At 43.3% G+C, this 14,452-nt stretch overlaps 3 protein-coding genes across 12 annotated transcripts; 1 reads left to right on the plus strand and 2 right to left on the minus strand.

Annotated features, from left to right (window-relative positions):
- Nucleotides 1-323: 323 nt before the first annotated feature.
- Nucleotides 324-4,077, minus strand: tsc22d4 (TSC22 domain family member 4). Of its 2 annotated transcripts, none has more exons than XM_085906278.1 (6): nucleotides 3,809-4,077; nucleotides 3,390-3,507; nucleotides 2,685-3,199; nucleotides 1,790-1,911; nucleotides 1,673-1,709; nucleotides 324-1,072 (listed from the first exon to the last, which is right to left on the minus strand). In XM_085906278.1, the coding sequence occupies exons 3-6, from the start codon at nucleotides 3,180-3,182 to the stop codon at nucleotides 860-862; spliced, it is 870 nt and encodes a 289-aa protein (XP_085762404.1). In that variant the 5' UTR covers nucleotides 3,183-3,199; nucleotides 3,390-3,507; nucleotides 3,809-4,077; the 3' UTR covers nucleotides 324-859. The 2 variants fall into 2 exon arrangements, with proteins under 2 accessions (XP_085762404.1, XP_085762405.1); XM_085906279.1 differs by having other exon boundaries at nucleotides 2,847-3,199; nucleotides 3,809-4,076.
- A 380-nt stretch (nucleotides 4,078-4,457) lies between these two features.
- mogat3a (monoacylglycerol O-acyltransferase 3a) lies at nucleotides 4,458-7,155 on the minus strand. The gene is made up of 9 exons (XM_085906267.1): nucleotides 6,900-7,155; nucleotides 6,456-6,634; nucleotides 6,324-6,384; nucleotides 6,116-6,259; nucleotides 5,619-5,749; nucleotides 5,195-5,238; nucleotides 4,997-5,087; nucleotides 4,744-4,852; nucleotides 4,458-4,657 (listed from the first exon to the last, which is right to left on the minus strand). The coding sequence occupies exons 1-9, from the start codon at nucleotides 6,991-6,993 to the stop codon at nucleotides 4,503-4,505; spliced, it is 1,008 nt and encodes a 335-aa protein (XP_085762393.1). The 5' UTR covers nucleotides 6,994-7,155; the 3' UTR covers nucleotides 4,458-4,502.
- On the plus strand, nucleotides 6,871-14,316 carry atp1b2a (ATPase Na+/K+ transporting subunit beta 2a). 9 transcript variants are annotated; one of them, XM_085906269.1, is made up of 12 exons: nucleotides 6,871-7,487; nucleotides 8,133-8,433; nucleotides 8,735-8,883; nucleotides 9,417-9,507; nucleotides 11,032-11,160; nucleotides 11,237-11,341; nucleotides 11,471-11,550; nucleotides 11,624-11,749; nucleotides 12,361-12,420; nucleotides 12,528-12,554; nucleotides 12,777-12,872; nucleotides 13,166-14,316. In XM_085906269.1, the coding sequence occupies exons 3-12, from the start codon at nucleotides 8,857-8,859 to the stop codon at nucleotides 13,328-13,330; spliced, it is 906 nt and encodes a 301-aa protein (XP_085762395.1). In that variant the 5' UTR covers nucleotides 6,871-7,487; nucleotides 8,133-8,433; nucleotides 8,735-8,856; the 3' UTR covers nucleotides 13,331-14,316. The 9 variants fall into 9 exon arrangements, with proteins under 9 accessions (XP_085762395.1, XP_085762397.1, XP_085762396.1 ...); XM_085906275.1 differs by adding an exon at nucleotides 9,223-9,253 and having other exon boundaries at nucleotides 6,872-7,487; nucleotides 8,133-8,883; nucleotides 9,378-9,507; XM_085906271.1 differs by having other exon boundaries at nucleotides 8,133-8,883; nucleotides 9,420-9,507.
- Nucleotides 14,317-14,452: the final 136 nt, after the last annotated feature.

Genomic DNA, 14,452 nt, shown 5'->3' on the forward strand with positions numbered 1-14,452 from the left:
GACAGAACATTGCTGGGCTCTGCTTGAGTGTCAGAGTGATGCTTCTGTCTGTAGATGACATCTTTGAACAAGCAGAGGATCAGTGATGTCACATCAGCTGTTAATGTTACACACACACTCTCTCTCGCCATCAGTAGTTGTCAACAAAGAGAATTTAGGCAAAGATTAAGGGAGCTGGGGATTAACAGAATGTGTTAAGAAAATCACCATGCATATTTTTTTGCGTCTTCTTGATGTCGGGTGGTTATATAAAGCACAAGTTCCGAAATTAGAACCTTTGAGGAGTCATTTCTACACTGTGTGTGTGTTTAAAAAAACAAAAACAAAGTATTGTTGCACAGACATTTATTTTAAGATCACTACATCCTGCATTGATCACCTTTCAATCACACAGGGCGATCAGATGTCTTATCAACTATCTATGATTATTTAATGGGGGGTACCGTGGATAGTGGTTAGTATGTCTGCCTCACAGTTCTGAGGTTCGGCAATAAAATCTTTGCTACAGCCTTCCTGAGTGTAAATGTTTTCCTGTGTTTGTGAGGGTTCTGTGTGTGTGTGTGTGTGTGTGTGTGTGTGTCAATGTAACACCTACAATTGGTAGTGACCAGTCCAGGGTGTGCCCTTGCCAATGTACAAAATGGATGGGTGCATGGATGGCCTAAGAAAAACGGATCCATGGGTTAGTCGATTTGACAAAAATGCTACACTTCAAGATGATAATGGAGATTTTTTTTTTTCCCAATACGGTACAGAAAATGGATGGATGGTTGTTAGGCACTGTATATTTAAGCGTACTATAAAAAGGACTGAAGTTTATTCAACAAAAAAGTGAAACGTGCTGTTGCCGTGGCAACGCTCACACTCCTCCCCCCTGCGTCGGATTGTTGTCCCATTGGCTCGTCGGTACAGGACCAGGCGAGGGAGGCCTTGGGTCCGAGTGTGCCCGAGCACGCAGGATCCGGTTCTCGGCCTCCAGTTGCTGGTTCCGCTCTTGGAGCTCCCTGATTTGCTCCCTCAGAAGCTCCACCTCTTCTCGTACGGCTAGCATTAGATGACTCTTCACCAGGTCCTGAATGTGTACAGAGAAACTTAAAATGGGAGAAGACACAACCCGAGTCTACACTTAAAGGTATCTTCATGTCCCTAAAAGTCTTTTAAAGTTGCTTCATGTTCCTTTAAGTCTTTTAATGTCCCTCAGAGTCTCTACAAGTTCTGTCATGTCCCGCAAGTCCTTTTTTAGTCCCTAAAAGTAATCTCCTGGTAGTCTCTTCAGTAACTACAATTGCCTTAATGTCCTTACTAGTCCAGAGGTCCCCTCGTTACTAAAAGTCTTTTCATATCCCTTAAAGTCTTTTCAATCCATAAAAGTCCTAACAAGTTTCTTCCCCAAAAGCCATGTCCCTCCAATTTCCAGCAAGAATCTTCAGTCCCCAAAAGTGTCTTTTGTCCAGCAAGAATCTTCAATCTCTAAAAATGTTGTCATGTTTCTTCATGTCCCGTAAAGTTCTGACGAAGTCTCTCAATCCCTATAAGTGTTTTCAAGTCCAGAAACATCTCTTGAAGTCCGTCAGCTTTCGTGTGTCTTAATAAATCCTCTCAATTTTGCAGGTAGGCGAACTACAATTTATGCATCGTGGAAAACATTTGTCTCCTAATGTGCGCCACTCACCATGGCCTGTTCTATCTTGTTGTCGATGGCAACCACACTGGCGACAAACAAAAACACATTTAATCACAAAAAGTCCGCTCTTGTTACGTGGTCTCCAGAACCGCGCAAACACTATACCTGATGTCTGTGGGCAGGCTGAAGGCAGCGCTATTGTCCAGGCTGAACGTGGCCGGAGTCGGGATGAGGGTCAGAGTGGGAGGTGGCGAGCTTGGCTGAGAGCGAGAGAGTCTGAGGACGGACTGACACAAAGAGAAAAGAATATGAAATACTTTAAATACATCTGATTCTTGATCATCTACACCCACACTGCCATCTTGAAGTTTATCATTCTGCTTTCTCCATCATCATTCCCACATCTCTTTCATATCTCTGCAAGTCCACCCAAGTCTATTCATGTCCCTCAAAGTCTTTTCATGCCCCGACAAGTCCTTTTATGTCCTTAGAAATACCTTCATGTCTCTGAAAGTCCAGAGATGTCGCTTCATGTTCCTAAAGGTCTATTCAAGTCCCAACAAATCTCGACAAGTCTCTTCAAGTTAAGTCCCAGCACATTTTTGATCTCCCTACAAGCCTCTGCATCTTCCTATAAGTCTTTACACATCTCTTCCTTTCTATAAGTCAAGTCAAGTCTATTTGTATAGCCCTAAATCACAAGCAGTCTCAAAGGGCTTCACATAAATCTCTTCATGTTCTTACAAGTCCCTTCATATCTCCTCTAGTTCCTTTATGACTAAAATTCTCAGTTTCATGTTCCTACAAGTCCGGACACATTTCTTCATGTACCTTCAAGTCACGTCCCTAGTCTCATGTTTCTTCATGTCCCTACGAGTTTTTCAAGTCCCTCCAAGCCCGCTACAAGTCCCCAAAACTTAAATCGGTATGTCTCTTCATGTCCTTCTCAGTCGCTTTGTACCCTTACAAGGCGTGTCCCTCTAAGTTCCTAGTCTCCTAATGTCCCTTTAAGAAATGTCCCACGTTTCTTCATGTCCCTATTGGCAAATCTTTGTCATACCTGCCCTCCGACATTAGAGGCCAAGCGTAATGGAGAAGGTGGGGAAGGCACTAGTTTCCCCACCGTTTCACCATCTCTGATTGGCTGAGATGGTGAATGGACTGCTCCTCTAATTGACTCCAGAGACTCCAGTGATTGGGCGTGTCTCATGCTATCCATTACCCGCTTCAGCCCTTCCGTAAAGTCTGTGCACATCCAGCGGCCACGCCCATACGTGTCGCCATGTCCTCTCCCGCCCGTGCCGCCTCCTGCTAAGCGGACCAGTCGGAACCTGGAGGAGGCGCTTGTCCCTTGCCCTAATGCATCATGGGATATATGTTTCCTCTTCAGGGAAGGTGTCGTGGGTTGGGAAGAGCTGCCTCGCGGACTATGGGAGGCGGACGACGCTTGGACGACGGTCAGGATCACGCCGGGAGCCGATTGGCCGGCCCAGCTTTGACTCAAATCGGATGTCACACTGGTGATTTGGAAGCCACTGCGCTTTTTTTCACAGGTCATCACCAAGGATACACCCCCTGAAAAGACACACGAGAAAAGTAGGACGTTGAAAGTGAGGCACCGAAGCAAAATTGACCCATAGATATGCACCGGGTCGTTTAATGTCTCCAATTAAGAACATTAATAGATGGTCGCTTGTCTGCATGTGCCCCGCAATTTGCCGGCGACCAATCCAGGGTGTGTCGTGCCGTTTGGGCTTCAGCTTACCTGTAACCCTAATGAGAATGAGCACAAAAGAAATGTTGGCGTGTTTAACTATTTGGTTCTGCCATTGGCTGTTGACCAATTCAGTATAAATCCCCTCTTGGCTCAAGTCAACTGGGATCTGGTGAGACACAAATCAGGAGAGGCGCGTTGAAAAATTGCTGGATGGAGACTGTAGAAGTGCAAGCTCAAAAACCATGTAAATATATGTATAAGGAGGGAAGTACAACTCAAATAACATGTGAAAATGTTTACATAGAGGGAGGAGCATTTGCAACTTTCATGGTGCACTAGTACTGGGAATTTACTGAGGATGAAGTATATCCTCCATTTTTAATCTAAGCACAATCTCCCAGCACAGTTTTTTCTGCACTTTTGTAAAGTTCGCTGGCACTTAATATTTTCTTTAAGTATTGTCTTACCTGTTTTTTTGCGTCTTTGGAATTGTTGTCAAACTTCCTGTTGCTCTCCCTAACTTTTCTTCTTCGCTTGTTCTCTTAGCTGCCCCCTACGTTACTGCGCGTGCGTCGAGAGGCTTCTCTTCTGAAGGGAAAAAAAAAAAAGCAAGAATAAAAGTATTCCGAGTGCTTGCACGACGAGTCACAATAGTTTTGTCCTCGTCCACTTTCGCGACAATGCGGTTAAATGGCATTTTTGGTACGCGTGACGTCACGGGACTCAAGTAGAACACTCGGTGTACACAGCTCCTCCTCCGTCCTGCGCTGACGTCACAATGGAGCAATTCTGTGATTTTCCTTCAGTGCATACCAGCTCGGTGCACGTGCACAACTCCGAAGTTTTTTTTTTTTTTCAATGTGTTAACGTAGCTATTTGATTACGTTTTCAAATCTGATCATATAAATCATTATCTAATTCATTAAGCATGTATAATTATTTACAATAATAGTAAATGTTTAATTTAAAGACATAAAACTATTTTTTAGAAAAAATGCTACAAACAATAATGCAGGCTATTTTGATGATGTAAATGCTCAGTGGTCTGAATTGAATACTTAGGCTCCTCTTTAAAGCAAAAATGTAAATTCAAATCAGTGCATGTCAATCATGTTTTTGTGCGTATCATTTTTATTGGACATAGAAAAAAGTGCAATAATGTCAGGTGAAGGTCAGGTGTTGGTCTTCCTGCAGACCATATTTATGTTTATGCTTCTCAAACAGCTCGCTCAGATGCTCCAGATAAACTTCATGAAGAGCGTCGATATCCTCGCTGCTCGGACTCGGACTGGCTGTGACCTGGATTGGCTTCCCCACTGCAAGAGAAGACACTGCTGAGTGGCGCGGAGAAACGGACGCGGACCCCGTGGGTTCGGGGTTGACGTGTCTTGATGGATCGTACCAACTGTGAATATGGCTTTCCTGTGCGGCAGTAGCCCAAAGCTGTACTGGAAGACTCCTCTGCCCTTGACCAGAGGCAGTGCTATTCCCAGAATGCTTTGCAGACGATCCTGTCACAGAGCAACAGACCTCATGTCCCTACAAAATGTTCTTAAGAGTCATGGCCCTTCAAGTTTATACAAGCGTCCGAATGTCCAGGTGCAATGACACTCACGCGAGTCATCGAGTAGGGTTACTATGACAACTGAACTCACCTGCAGTGATCTGAGAGGAGAGCCTGCCGGGTTCTGAATCTGATCAAAAAGCTCGTTTTCTCCAAACGAGATGACGGGCACCAGATGAGCTCTGCGCAGATACACGGGGTAGAAAACAAAAACAAGCACGTCAAAATGCCTGTCACGCAGGTCTAGCCCCGCCCACCTCCTTCCAACCCTCATGGCCATGTCACCCACCCGTGTCTCAGTGCCAGTTTGATGAAGCCCTTCCTTTTCCGAAGCTGCAAGAAGCAGATAAATGAACATTTTAGGTCCATGCCCCTAATTCCATCCTCAAATCATGACCTTTTCGATTTTTTCCTAAAAGTCTCTTGGTAGCACTACAGGTTTTCATGTCCCTACGGCTTTCTCTTCATTTTCCCACAGGTCATATGGCTTCAAGTTTATTCAAGGTCTTCCAATTTTCTAGAATTCTCTTTATATCCCAATAAGACATGTCACTACAAATGTCTACAAGTCTCTTCATGTGCCAACATGTCATTCGGAAAAGCATCTTCATGTCCCTACAAGTATACTTTATGTCCTTACAAGTCCCAACAAGTCTCTCCATGTCCCCATGAGAACATTCATTGACACAAATCTTTTAGTTGGACGTTCATACCTGTAGCGTCAAAGCTCCTGGGCGAGCATCTAGCGCCTCTGGAGCTGCGCCCACCGCAATGACGGCGACGTTTCCTCCTTGGGGACGACTCAGCAGGTAGGAAAGGCTGGACTTGGAGCTTGATACCAGACCTGAGAGGTGCCTCATTTTTTTACTCATATATAGCCTATGCTCACCCATCAATGGCATGCCAATGTGGACAGGTCACACTAAACAGCGTTGTGCCGGTTTAAAAAAAAAAAAAAAAAAAAAGGCTATGTCCCACTGTCACCTTTGCAGCTGCTGCTTGCTAATGCTACTTCTAGGCGCTAAACTAGCTTGCGTTGTAGCAACACAGACTATGGATATCATATGTAAATCCATGCACAGAAGCAGCAGGAAAGTCCTGCGTGATGGGATGCTCTTCCGCAGTGGTGACACAGAAACTACCCGTCGAACAAGTCACGCTTTCACCCAGGCAGGCTAACTATAATCCAGTCAGTCAGGTGTTTGTTTACCTGCACACATGATGTAATCTCTGAAGAACGGCAGTCGGAACCAGAAGGGGAGCATCAGCAGATGAGGGTTGAGTCCAGGAAATAGACTGGAGAAACCCGTGGACTCGGTGCAGAAGTTACAGAACGCCCCTGTGGCCAGTACGCCTGGTGAACAACAAAGAGGGGAGTGAGATAGATAGCCAGGTGGACATTTAAGTAAACGTCTCACCATGTGGATGGAATCCAAATATGTAGTTCTTGTCAGGGTCCAGGTTGACTGTTTTAACCAGCTGAAGATCAATGAACATTTGTCAAATCTGCGTCGCTTGACACACGTGACATGCATGCAAGCGGGAGATACCTTGATGGGAAAATAATCACGGAAAAATTCCCACACGCTCCAGCGCCTGATCCACTGGCACTTACGACCTCCACGGTTTGGCGTGTCCCAGTCCAGCCACAACCAGCCAACGTAGAGCAGTGCCGCCACCCACCAGGCAGAGAAAGACAGGAGGATGAAGGTGGCCAGACAGCATTGGGCTGAAGGACAGACAGGTTGGTTGGCAGGAAGACATGTCTAAATTATTGATCATTATTTTCTTGCACACCAAAATAATAAATCAAAAACATGGTTGTCACTATGGGAATATTAAAAAAAAAAGTGTATTTTTAATTCTTTGAGTTAACTTCATATAATGCATTTTAAGCTTTCCCCCTTTTTCTTGTTGATATTCTTTCAATGTATCGATGGAGCGCGTCCGTCAAAGAAATCTCGCGAGATTAAATGAGGATAAATTTACTTTACCTAAACACAAGAAAGAAAAGATCCACTGCAGCACGGCGGCGGTTTGCAATCTTCGCCTCAGTGGGACGTTGAGCGGGGCAAAATGGATCTTCATGGGAGAAAGGCGTCGCAGGGAGTCGCGCAGACTCAATCTCGTCTGAAGGCTGTCAGATTTTCTCCAACAAACTTTTCGCTCCACCAAACTTTGTAAACAGACTCGTCCCTACTACGCTCATATGCGGTCCTCGTGTTTGTGGGCGGTACAGCATCCACCAATCACAGCACTGAGTGGAGCGCGTCCATGTAGGTGTGGCGTGATTGGTTAAATATTGATGGTCCGAAGTTCCAAAGTAACTTTTTTGACAAATACTGTTTTATCTTCTTATTGTGCTCTCATTGTACCTTGTACCCTATTTTTTTTTTACCCTGCGGAATGTAGTATGTCGCACATTTAAATGGATTGGAAAAAGTTGGTAAAGTCACGTCTACTAGCAGTCCGATCCTTGAACAGCAGATGGTGAGCAAGGAAAAACTGCTCATAGGTTCAACACGTACAAACCAAAGAAGATCACGAAGAATGCAAAAGCGGGAATCGGCCACAGTTTACCGGTTTGTGTGTTTGCCTTTTTTTTTTTTACATCAGCATCAATTTTAATGTCATTATTGTGTTCGTTCATTAACGTCAAATAATTCGCTTTTGAGTTTGCAGGTGTGCGTTAGCAATGTTACATCATCTGCTAACGATTCAAATCATAAATAGGGGGCGTGTATGTAAAGAGTTGGTGCTTCCAGTTTTTTATTTCTTTTTTGCCTGCGTCGGTTTTGTTCCAGTTTTTGTACTTTAGTGTCATTTCTACTTAACGTCTTCCTTTTATTATATAGGTTGTCGCTACCATCTCTTTCCAATCAATGAAAAGGTTAAGTAGTGGCTGAATAATAATGAATTATTTATTTCAATAGGAGCAGCGCACATTAATGACACTCAGTATTTAACCAAATGTAAATATGCCGGTTTATAGCTATAAAATTCATTTTTATCCGTAGTCCCAAGGCAATATAAGTAACACAAGGCAAATGTATGGAGTAGAGATTACCACGTTTGTCTCATGTGTTTGTACAAGCAAATCATAAATTACCATTCCAAACCGGTCAAGCAAGTATTCAGTAACTATACCGTACTATTATTGTTTAATCAGCCATCAGTATATTTACTAAGACGTTAACATAGCGTGCCTGTCTTTGTTGATTCTATAGTTACAGATACAGACTTGTCATACACAGACCCAAAGGGAGACATCTTGACTCAGGACAGTTAGTTTACAGGGATGTCAGTCCTTGTGAACTTGGACAAACGTCTGGGCCCCCACGTGGACCAGATTATGCCTGGAACCACATGAACAGATGAATGTCTGGGCCAGAACTACCATATCAGCAGGAGGCATATTCCGGGGCAGCCAATCCACATTTGGGAAAGATCCGCAACGGACTCTGTTGAGCTTGGGTTTTACTTCTTAAGATCCTTAAGCCACATGGTCATGAAGGCTGCTTATGAAAAGTAAACATTTATTATATCTTAGAGTTTGGAACTGAGCTCTGAGAATTTAGACGCAATTAATCTTAAAACATTTACACAAAATGAACACAAACTCATTTTACAACATTTTCCTTGTGAATTAATGTCTTTCAAATGATTTGATTTTGAAAAAGTGCATAAAAGGTCCGAGGACACTGGGGTTTATGTCACTTTGCACCCCGTAAAAATACCAATTACTACTTTCCTATTAGAGATTGATCATGGTTTTGACTCCGTGAAATATATATTACCATTCCAGAGAGCTTGTTTATTTTTTTTCCAGTGAGGAAACAAGAAATGATCCAAAACAAGGAGTAAAAATTCCTGCTGTAACTTAAGAACAAGAACAACTGACAAAGATGCACTTTAAGTGGTTCACCAGCAAGCGAGCTCCAGGAATGGATAATGGAATCGATAAGTGGAATCGCTCAGGTAAATGCTGTGCATTTAATTGAGATGAATTGAAATGGACTGAATTAAATATGTGTATCCTGGGAGTGCTTGCAGCAAACAATTTTCCCTTCCCAACTTTGAAGCCAGCAGCGTTTGGCACTTAGGTGAAAATTGAACATAATCCTCCTCTTTCCAATAAATATCACCTCGCAAAACCATCATTACAATATAAAATTAAAAAATCAACTTCAAATGGTCTCATAGCATGATGTAAAACGCAGAATAATTGTCATTCCAAGTGAAAAATATTGTGACGTTAAATTTCACTGAAATATGTTTTCTCTCCCGTGCGTGACGCGGCGTTGGGCGCACGCGCAGAGAACGGCATCTCGTGACGTCACGCGGGGAGGTGCGTTGCAAGTGACGCCATCTCGTCCTTTCCACTGTCGTTCTTGGTCCATCTCCCTTCTCGCAAAGCATCCCCCTCACCTCCGCCATCTTCATCGCTTGACTCTCGTCTGTCCTTTGGCAAGGCCTTCATCCTCATCCTCTTCATCATGTCTGCCGCCAAGCAGGAGGACCGCAAGGGTTCGGGCGACTGGCGGGAGTTCTTCTGGAACCCGCGCACGCACGAGCTGCTGGGTCGGACCGCGGCCAGCTGGGGTGAGTCGCGCGCACGCGCACACTAAATAGCGCCCCCCCCCCCCCAAAAAAAAGTGATACTTGACTTGAAATAGAATTTTACGTAATGTAAATATTTATGACGCATTGGAGAAATTGTCTTTTTTTTTCCTCGATCAGTTGCCTGAATGTGTGGTTCTGGATGCTCAATGTCTTTTTTTTTTTTTTTTTTTATAATATCCAACGATGTGAAAGCTGCCCCCTGGTGGCGCTCATGTTACTTTTTTTTTGCAACACACACATAAAACATAAGGACATTCAGTCTTTGCATAACCTCCTGCGATGATGTCATACATCCCAGCATGCACCAATGCAATGGCGCTTTGGCCTTGATGGAAGCTGAAGGACACACACACGAATAAACGCATCTCACAGAGGGAGAAAATCTGTGCGTGTGTGTAAGTGTGTGTGTGTACTTTAATCAGGATTATTTGCCGGGACGCAGATGAGTGGATTGTAATCTGTTGAAACATTTTCCATACCTCTGAAGACCTAGTGCTCTTTCAAGTGTGTCTATCACATAACTGCTGTGTACCCTCAAAAACACCATGGCAGTGATTTCTTGTTTTCATGTTTCGATCCAAACATTCATGATCTGTTGAACAGAAAGGAACGTAAAGACATTTGATTGGAATTTCATATTTATTCTTCGTTGCTATCTGAAAAGCTAACAACAGTTAAACACAGTGAGCATATTCACACCAGCGCTGCTGTTGGCTACAGTTCACGCTCAAATACTCACATGATATCCCAACAGGCTCCGCCTCTCAAAGGCATGTTCTATTATAATGCCTCTACCACAGACACAACAATATAGGAAGCATTTACTTTTTATGCTTGCAATTTTGTTCATTCATATACGATTTCAATGTATTTTGCTTGAAAATATTTTTGTGTGATATGGATAAAAATAGATCTTTTAATTTACACCAAATACAGGTGGGTCTTGGTTTGCTGAATTTTATTAAAGCATGCCAGGAATGAAAGTGAAAATAAAAGCCTTATGCTTGTCGGGTCTGGGCCTGGTCCACTTCTGTTGTGTGAGATCAGTGCAAGGATTGCAGCAATCCTATTAGTCCAAACGCGTTAATCTTCCACACAGAGCAACACTTTTAACGACTTTAAGTCTGTATGAAACCTGCGAGTCTGGAGTCTCGTGGGGCTCCTCTCGAAGACCCTTTAACGGGTTTCCCCAATTACGTTTGTGGTTCTGGAGTGAAAAAGCCAGAGCAGATGCAGGAACGGGAAAGTACTGGGGGTAATTCGACCTTTGATTGCTGTGATAAGAAGATTTTCGGACAAGGTCTGTCGCTGGCTCAAAAGTGTCAATAAGTGAGAAAAACAACACGCGTGGCACCCTCCATCCCCATTCAATCTGAATTGGGTCATTGGTGGGGGGGCGGGGCTTAATAACACAAGAGGATTAAAGACATTGAGAGCATGACGGGGGGAAGGGAGACTGCTCCCGTGGACCCAAATAATGAGTGTGGCCCACTCCCTCCCTAGGTCTGATTCTGCTTTTCTACCTGGTCTTCTACCTGTTCTTGGCTGGGATGTTCACGCTCACCATGTACATCATGCTGCTGACGCTGGATGACTACAAACCCACATGGCAGGACCGCCTAGCTACCCCAGGTAGGAGAGAGGAGGGAATTGCCATTGGTTGATAAGGTCCAGTTTGTGATTGGCTGAATCGGTTGCCGTCTTTCAGGGATGATGATTCGTCCGAAGGGCAATCAACTGGAGCTCACCTACTCCTTGTCTGAGACGAAAAGCTGGGAAAGCTTCGTGCAGAATCTTGACTCGTTTTTGACCCGTAAGAAGAAGAACATGACCAGCCTACATTTTAAAAAAATCAGCATTTTCTTTGTTTTTAGTTTTTTTGATGGACGTAAGCTTTGAAAAGACAACACCACAAGGTGCTATCGTTTTTGTCTGTCCGCAGCGTACGACGACACCCAGCAGGTTCAAATGAATGACAACTGCCCCCCAGACCAGTACTTCATCCAGGAGGACAGTGGAGAGGTAGTAAACCCATCTGTCTTTTACCCAGCTTTCTGCATCTGTCTCACCTGTCTGTCTGTCTGTCTGTCTGCAGGTGAGGAATAATCCCAAGCGCTCCTGTCAGTTCAATAGGTCAATGTTGGAGGAATGCTCAGGGTTTCCCGATCGTTTCTATGGTTACAGCCAAGGGCAACCCTGTGTGCTGATCAAACTCAACCGGGTATGTTTAAACCTTGGAAACGCTTGTCTGTACACTTGTACGCACTCACACTTTCTCCACATCTGGATGATCTTGACAGTTTTATTTGCCTATCATCGCTTTGACGTCCAAATACAAGGAAGCCACGAGGGGGAGCTATTGAGCGTAATCTGTCTGTTGCTGCGTTTATCCTCATTGTTGGGTTTGTAGTCAGATGGGCCTACCCCAGTTGAACTTGGACACAAGCTAATATATTTTCAGGAAATTGACCAAAATCTTTTTTTTTAAGGTAGAAATCAATTTTCCCACACTTTGGTCTGATGAATATCTTGTAAAAAAAAACACTACCAATTTGCGAACGTCTCAATAAGTTTCTGTGACATGCTTTGTGTAAGAGAATTTCAAGTTCCTGAAAAATATCATAACTTGCTTTTAAATTTTAGTTTATGGTTATCAGTAGTCGATCTTGAATTTAAAAAAAAATCTTTTATAAGGGGAGGTGGTATGAAAGCTTTTTTTTTTTTCCTCACTCTCATACAAATGAGCTACTTATGCCAGCGGGTTATTTTCTTTGAGGCTGGATTAGATTAACAGCATTTCATCCTAACAAGATTCCGTCTGTCTACCCGCAGGTGATCGGGATGTATCCGGGGAAGGATGGACAGTCTCCTTTTGTCACCTGTGCATCCAAAGTAGGCCTGTCTGTCTGCCTACACATCTGTTTGTGTGCACATCTGTCTGTCCGCACATCTGTCGCTCTCTTTGTGTACACGGCGCGTCATCCTCCTCTCTTCCTCAGTTGTACAAAGTGGAAGAAGACGAGTTGGTAAGACGAATAGAAACTCGCTGAGCTTACTAGAAGTCACCACATAGCTTTCAAGTCAATCCTCGAATGGAATGCTTGCTCTTATGTAGAGAAGAGCCACTTGTTAGCTGCAATGTAACTCTTACTCAGAAACTTCCTAAATGTGTCACGTGTGGGACCTCCATATGCCTATTTCCTCTGCGACCAATCAAATGGCATTTATGTGTGTTTTTCTGTGCGCAGAGGGAGGACAGTGATAAGATGGGACCTCTGGCTTATTATCCTCCAAATGGAACCTTCAACCTTATGTATTACCCTTATTATGGCAAGAAAGCTCAGGTGACACGAAGCTACACGTCATTTCACCTTCTTGCATTGAAGTTACATCGGTTAAGTCAAGTCAATTTTATTTATATCGCTCAAACATGTTTCAAAGGGCTTCACATGGCCTCAGTTGACACTTATTCACAACACCACAATATCTTAAATATTTGCACGTACTGTTCCTTTCATATTATTACATAAATATTCATTATGAAGTGCTCCAACTGCGAAACTTGTGAGGTGACTCAGCTACGTCTATGTGCTGCAAGAAGTTGATATTCATTCATGTTGCGTTTTGTGTGTGTCAGGTGAACTACACTCAGCCACTGGTGGCCGTCAAGTTCCTGAACGCCTCCCTCAACACCGACATCGATGTCGAGTGCAAAATCACCTCCAACACGCTCACCCCCGGCAGCGAACGGGACAAATTTGCCGGCCGCGTGTCTTTCAAGCTACGAATCGACAACAAGTAGACGCACAGCATAGACGCACGCGCAAGGCCGCAAACGTCACCGCACTGCAATCATGACTCTGACCACTCCCCATTTTTCCCCACTCCGCACGCAAACTCGATGACCAATCACACCCCCCACGCAGTTTGACGTCAGCCCACCAGAATTTCAGTCTACCATACCTAACCTCAATCAAGTTATTTATTTATTTATTTATTTATTTTTTGTTTTGTTTTCATACGCTCATTGTCACCATATCGCTGAACCTTGGCTGACATTTCTGTCATTGAGTTCAGTGTTTCTCAAACTGGGGTCCTCACACCTCAGTGCACAAGCCGTAGCTTGAGACTTAGCAAAATAATTTGCAATAAGGTCATATTTCATATCATTTTTTTAAATAAGTGCATATCTACTACATATGAGGACAGGTGCGTCAATAATGCAAACTTAAGCCAATCACGCTTCCTTACCCTCGCTTTGGGCCAATAAAGAGCTCTGATCAGGTTATTTATTATCAAGTAAATTTGACATCAAGGCATAAAGTCCTGTTTTTTTTCCATCTCAAAACAAAAAATGATAAAGTCGCACTGTACTTTCTTCTCTTGTTAAATTTTGACGTTCATATTATTTCTTGGAAAAATATAACTATTCACAAAGGATTAAGACTGTTTGTAATAAGTGCTACTTTTGCTGAAAAATTACGACTTTAGTCTTATCAGGTTGTGTCGTTTTTAAAAAAAGATGAATTGGTTACTGCAAAGTCACAAATGCAGGACTAATGTTGGGTTTGTTGGCAGTCACGTTGTTTTTAATTTTAACGAAGTATTACATTCAGTTTCTGCCTTGACTTTTTGACATTTTTTGTGTACTTTCCTCACAAGCCTTCTCTTCCAATCATCTTAGCTCATGTGCAGCCAATCAAGATGTTGTATGATGTCATGTGACTTGGGTTGTCCTGTCTGAACATAATCACGTGATTAAAGACGCAGCGATTTTGTTCCTCCTTCTGTCATTTTTGAATGACTTTTCTTTGTCTCTTTTTCTGACTCAACCAAAGGATTTATTTAGCCAGACACGTTTAATACCATATATTTTTTTTAGACTGCTTTTCGTGTATGGTATTTCTCAGTCGGCAAATGACCT

The sequence above is a fragment of the Syngnathus leptorhynchus genome, chromosome 2 (genome assembly GCF_054491065.1).
Source record: "Syngnathus leptorhynchus isolate UIUO chromosome 2, UIUO_Slep, whole genome shotgun sequence".
Lineage (NCBI taxonomy): Eukaryota > Metazoa > Chordata > Actinopteri > Syngnathiformes > Syngnathidae > Syngnathus > Syngnathus leptorhynchus.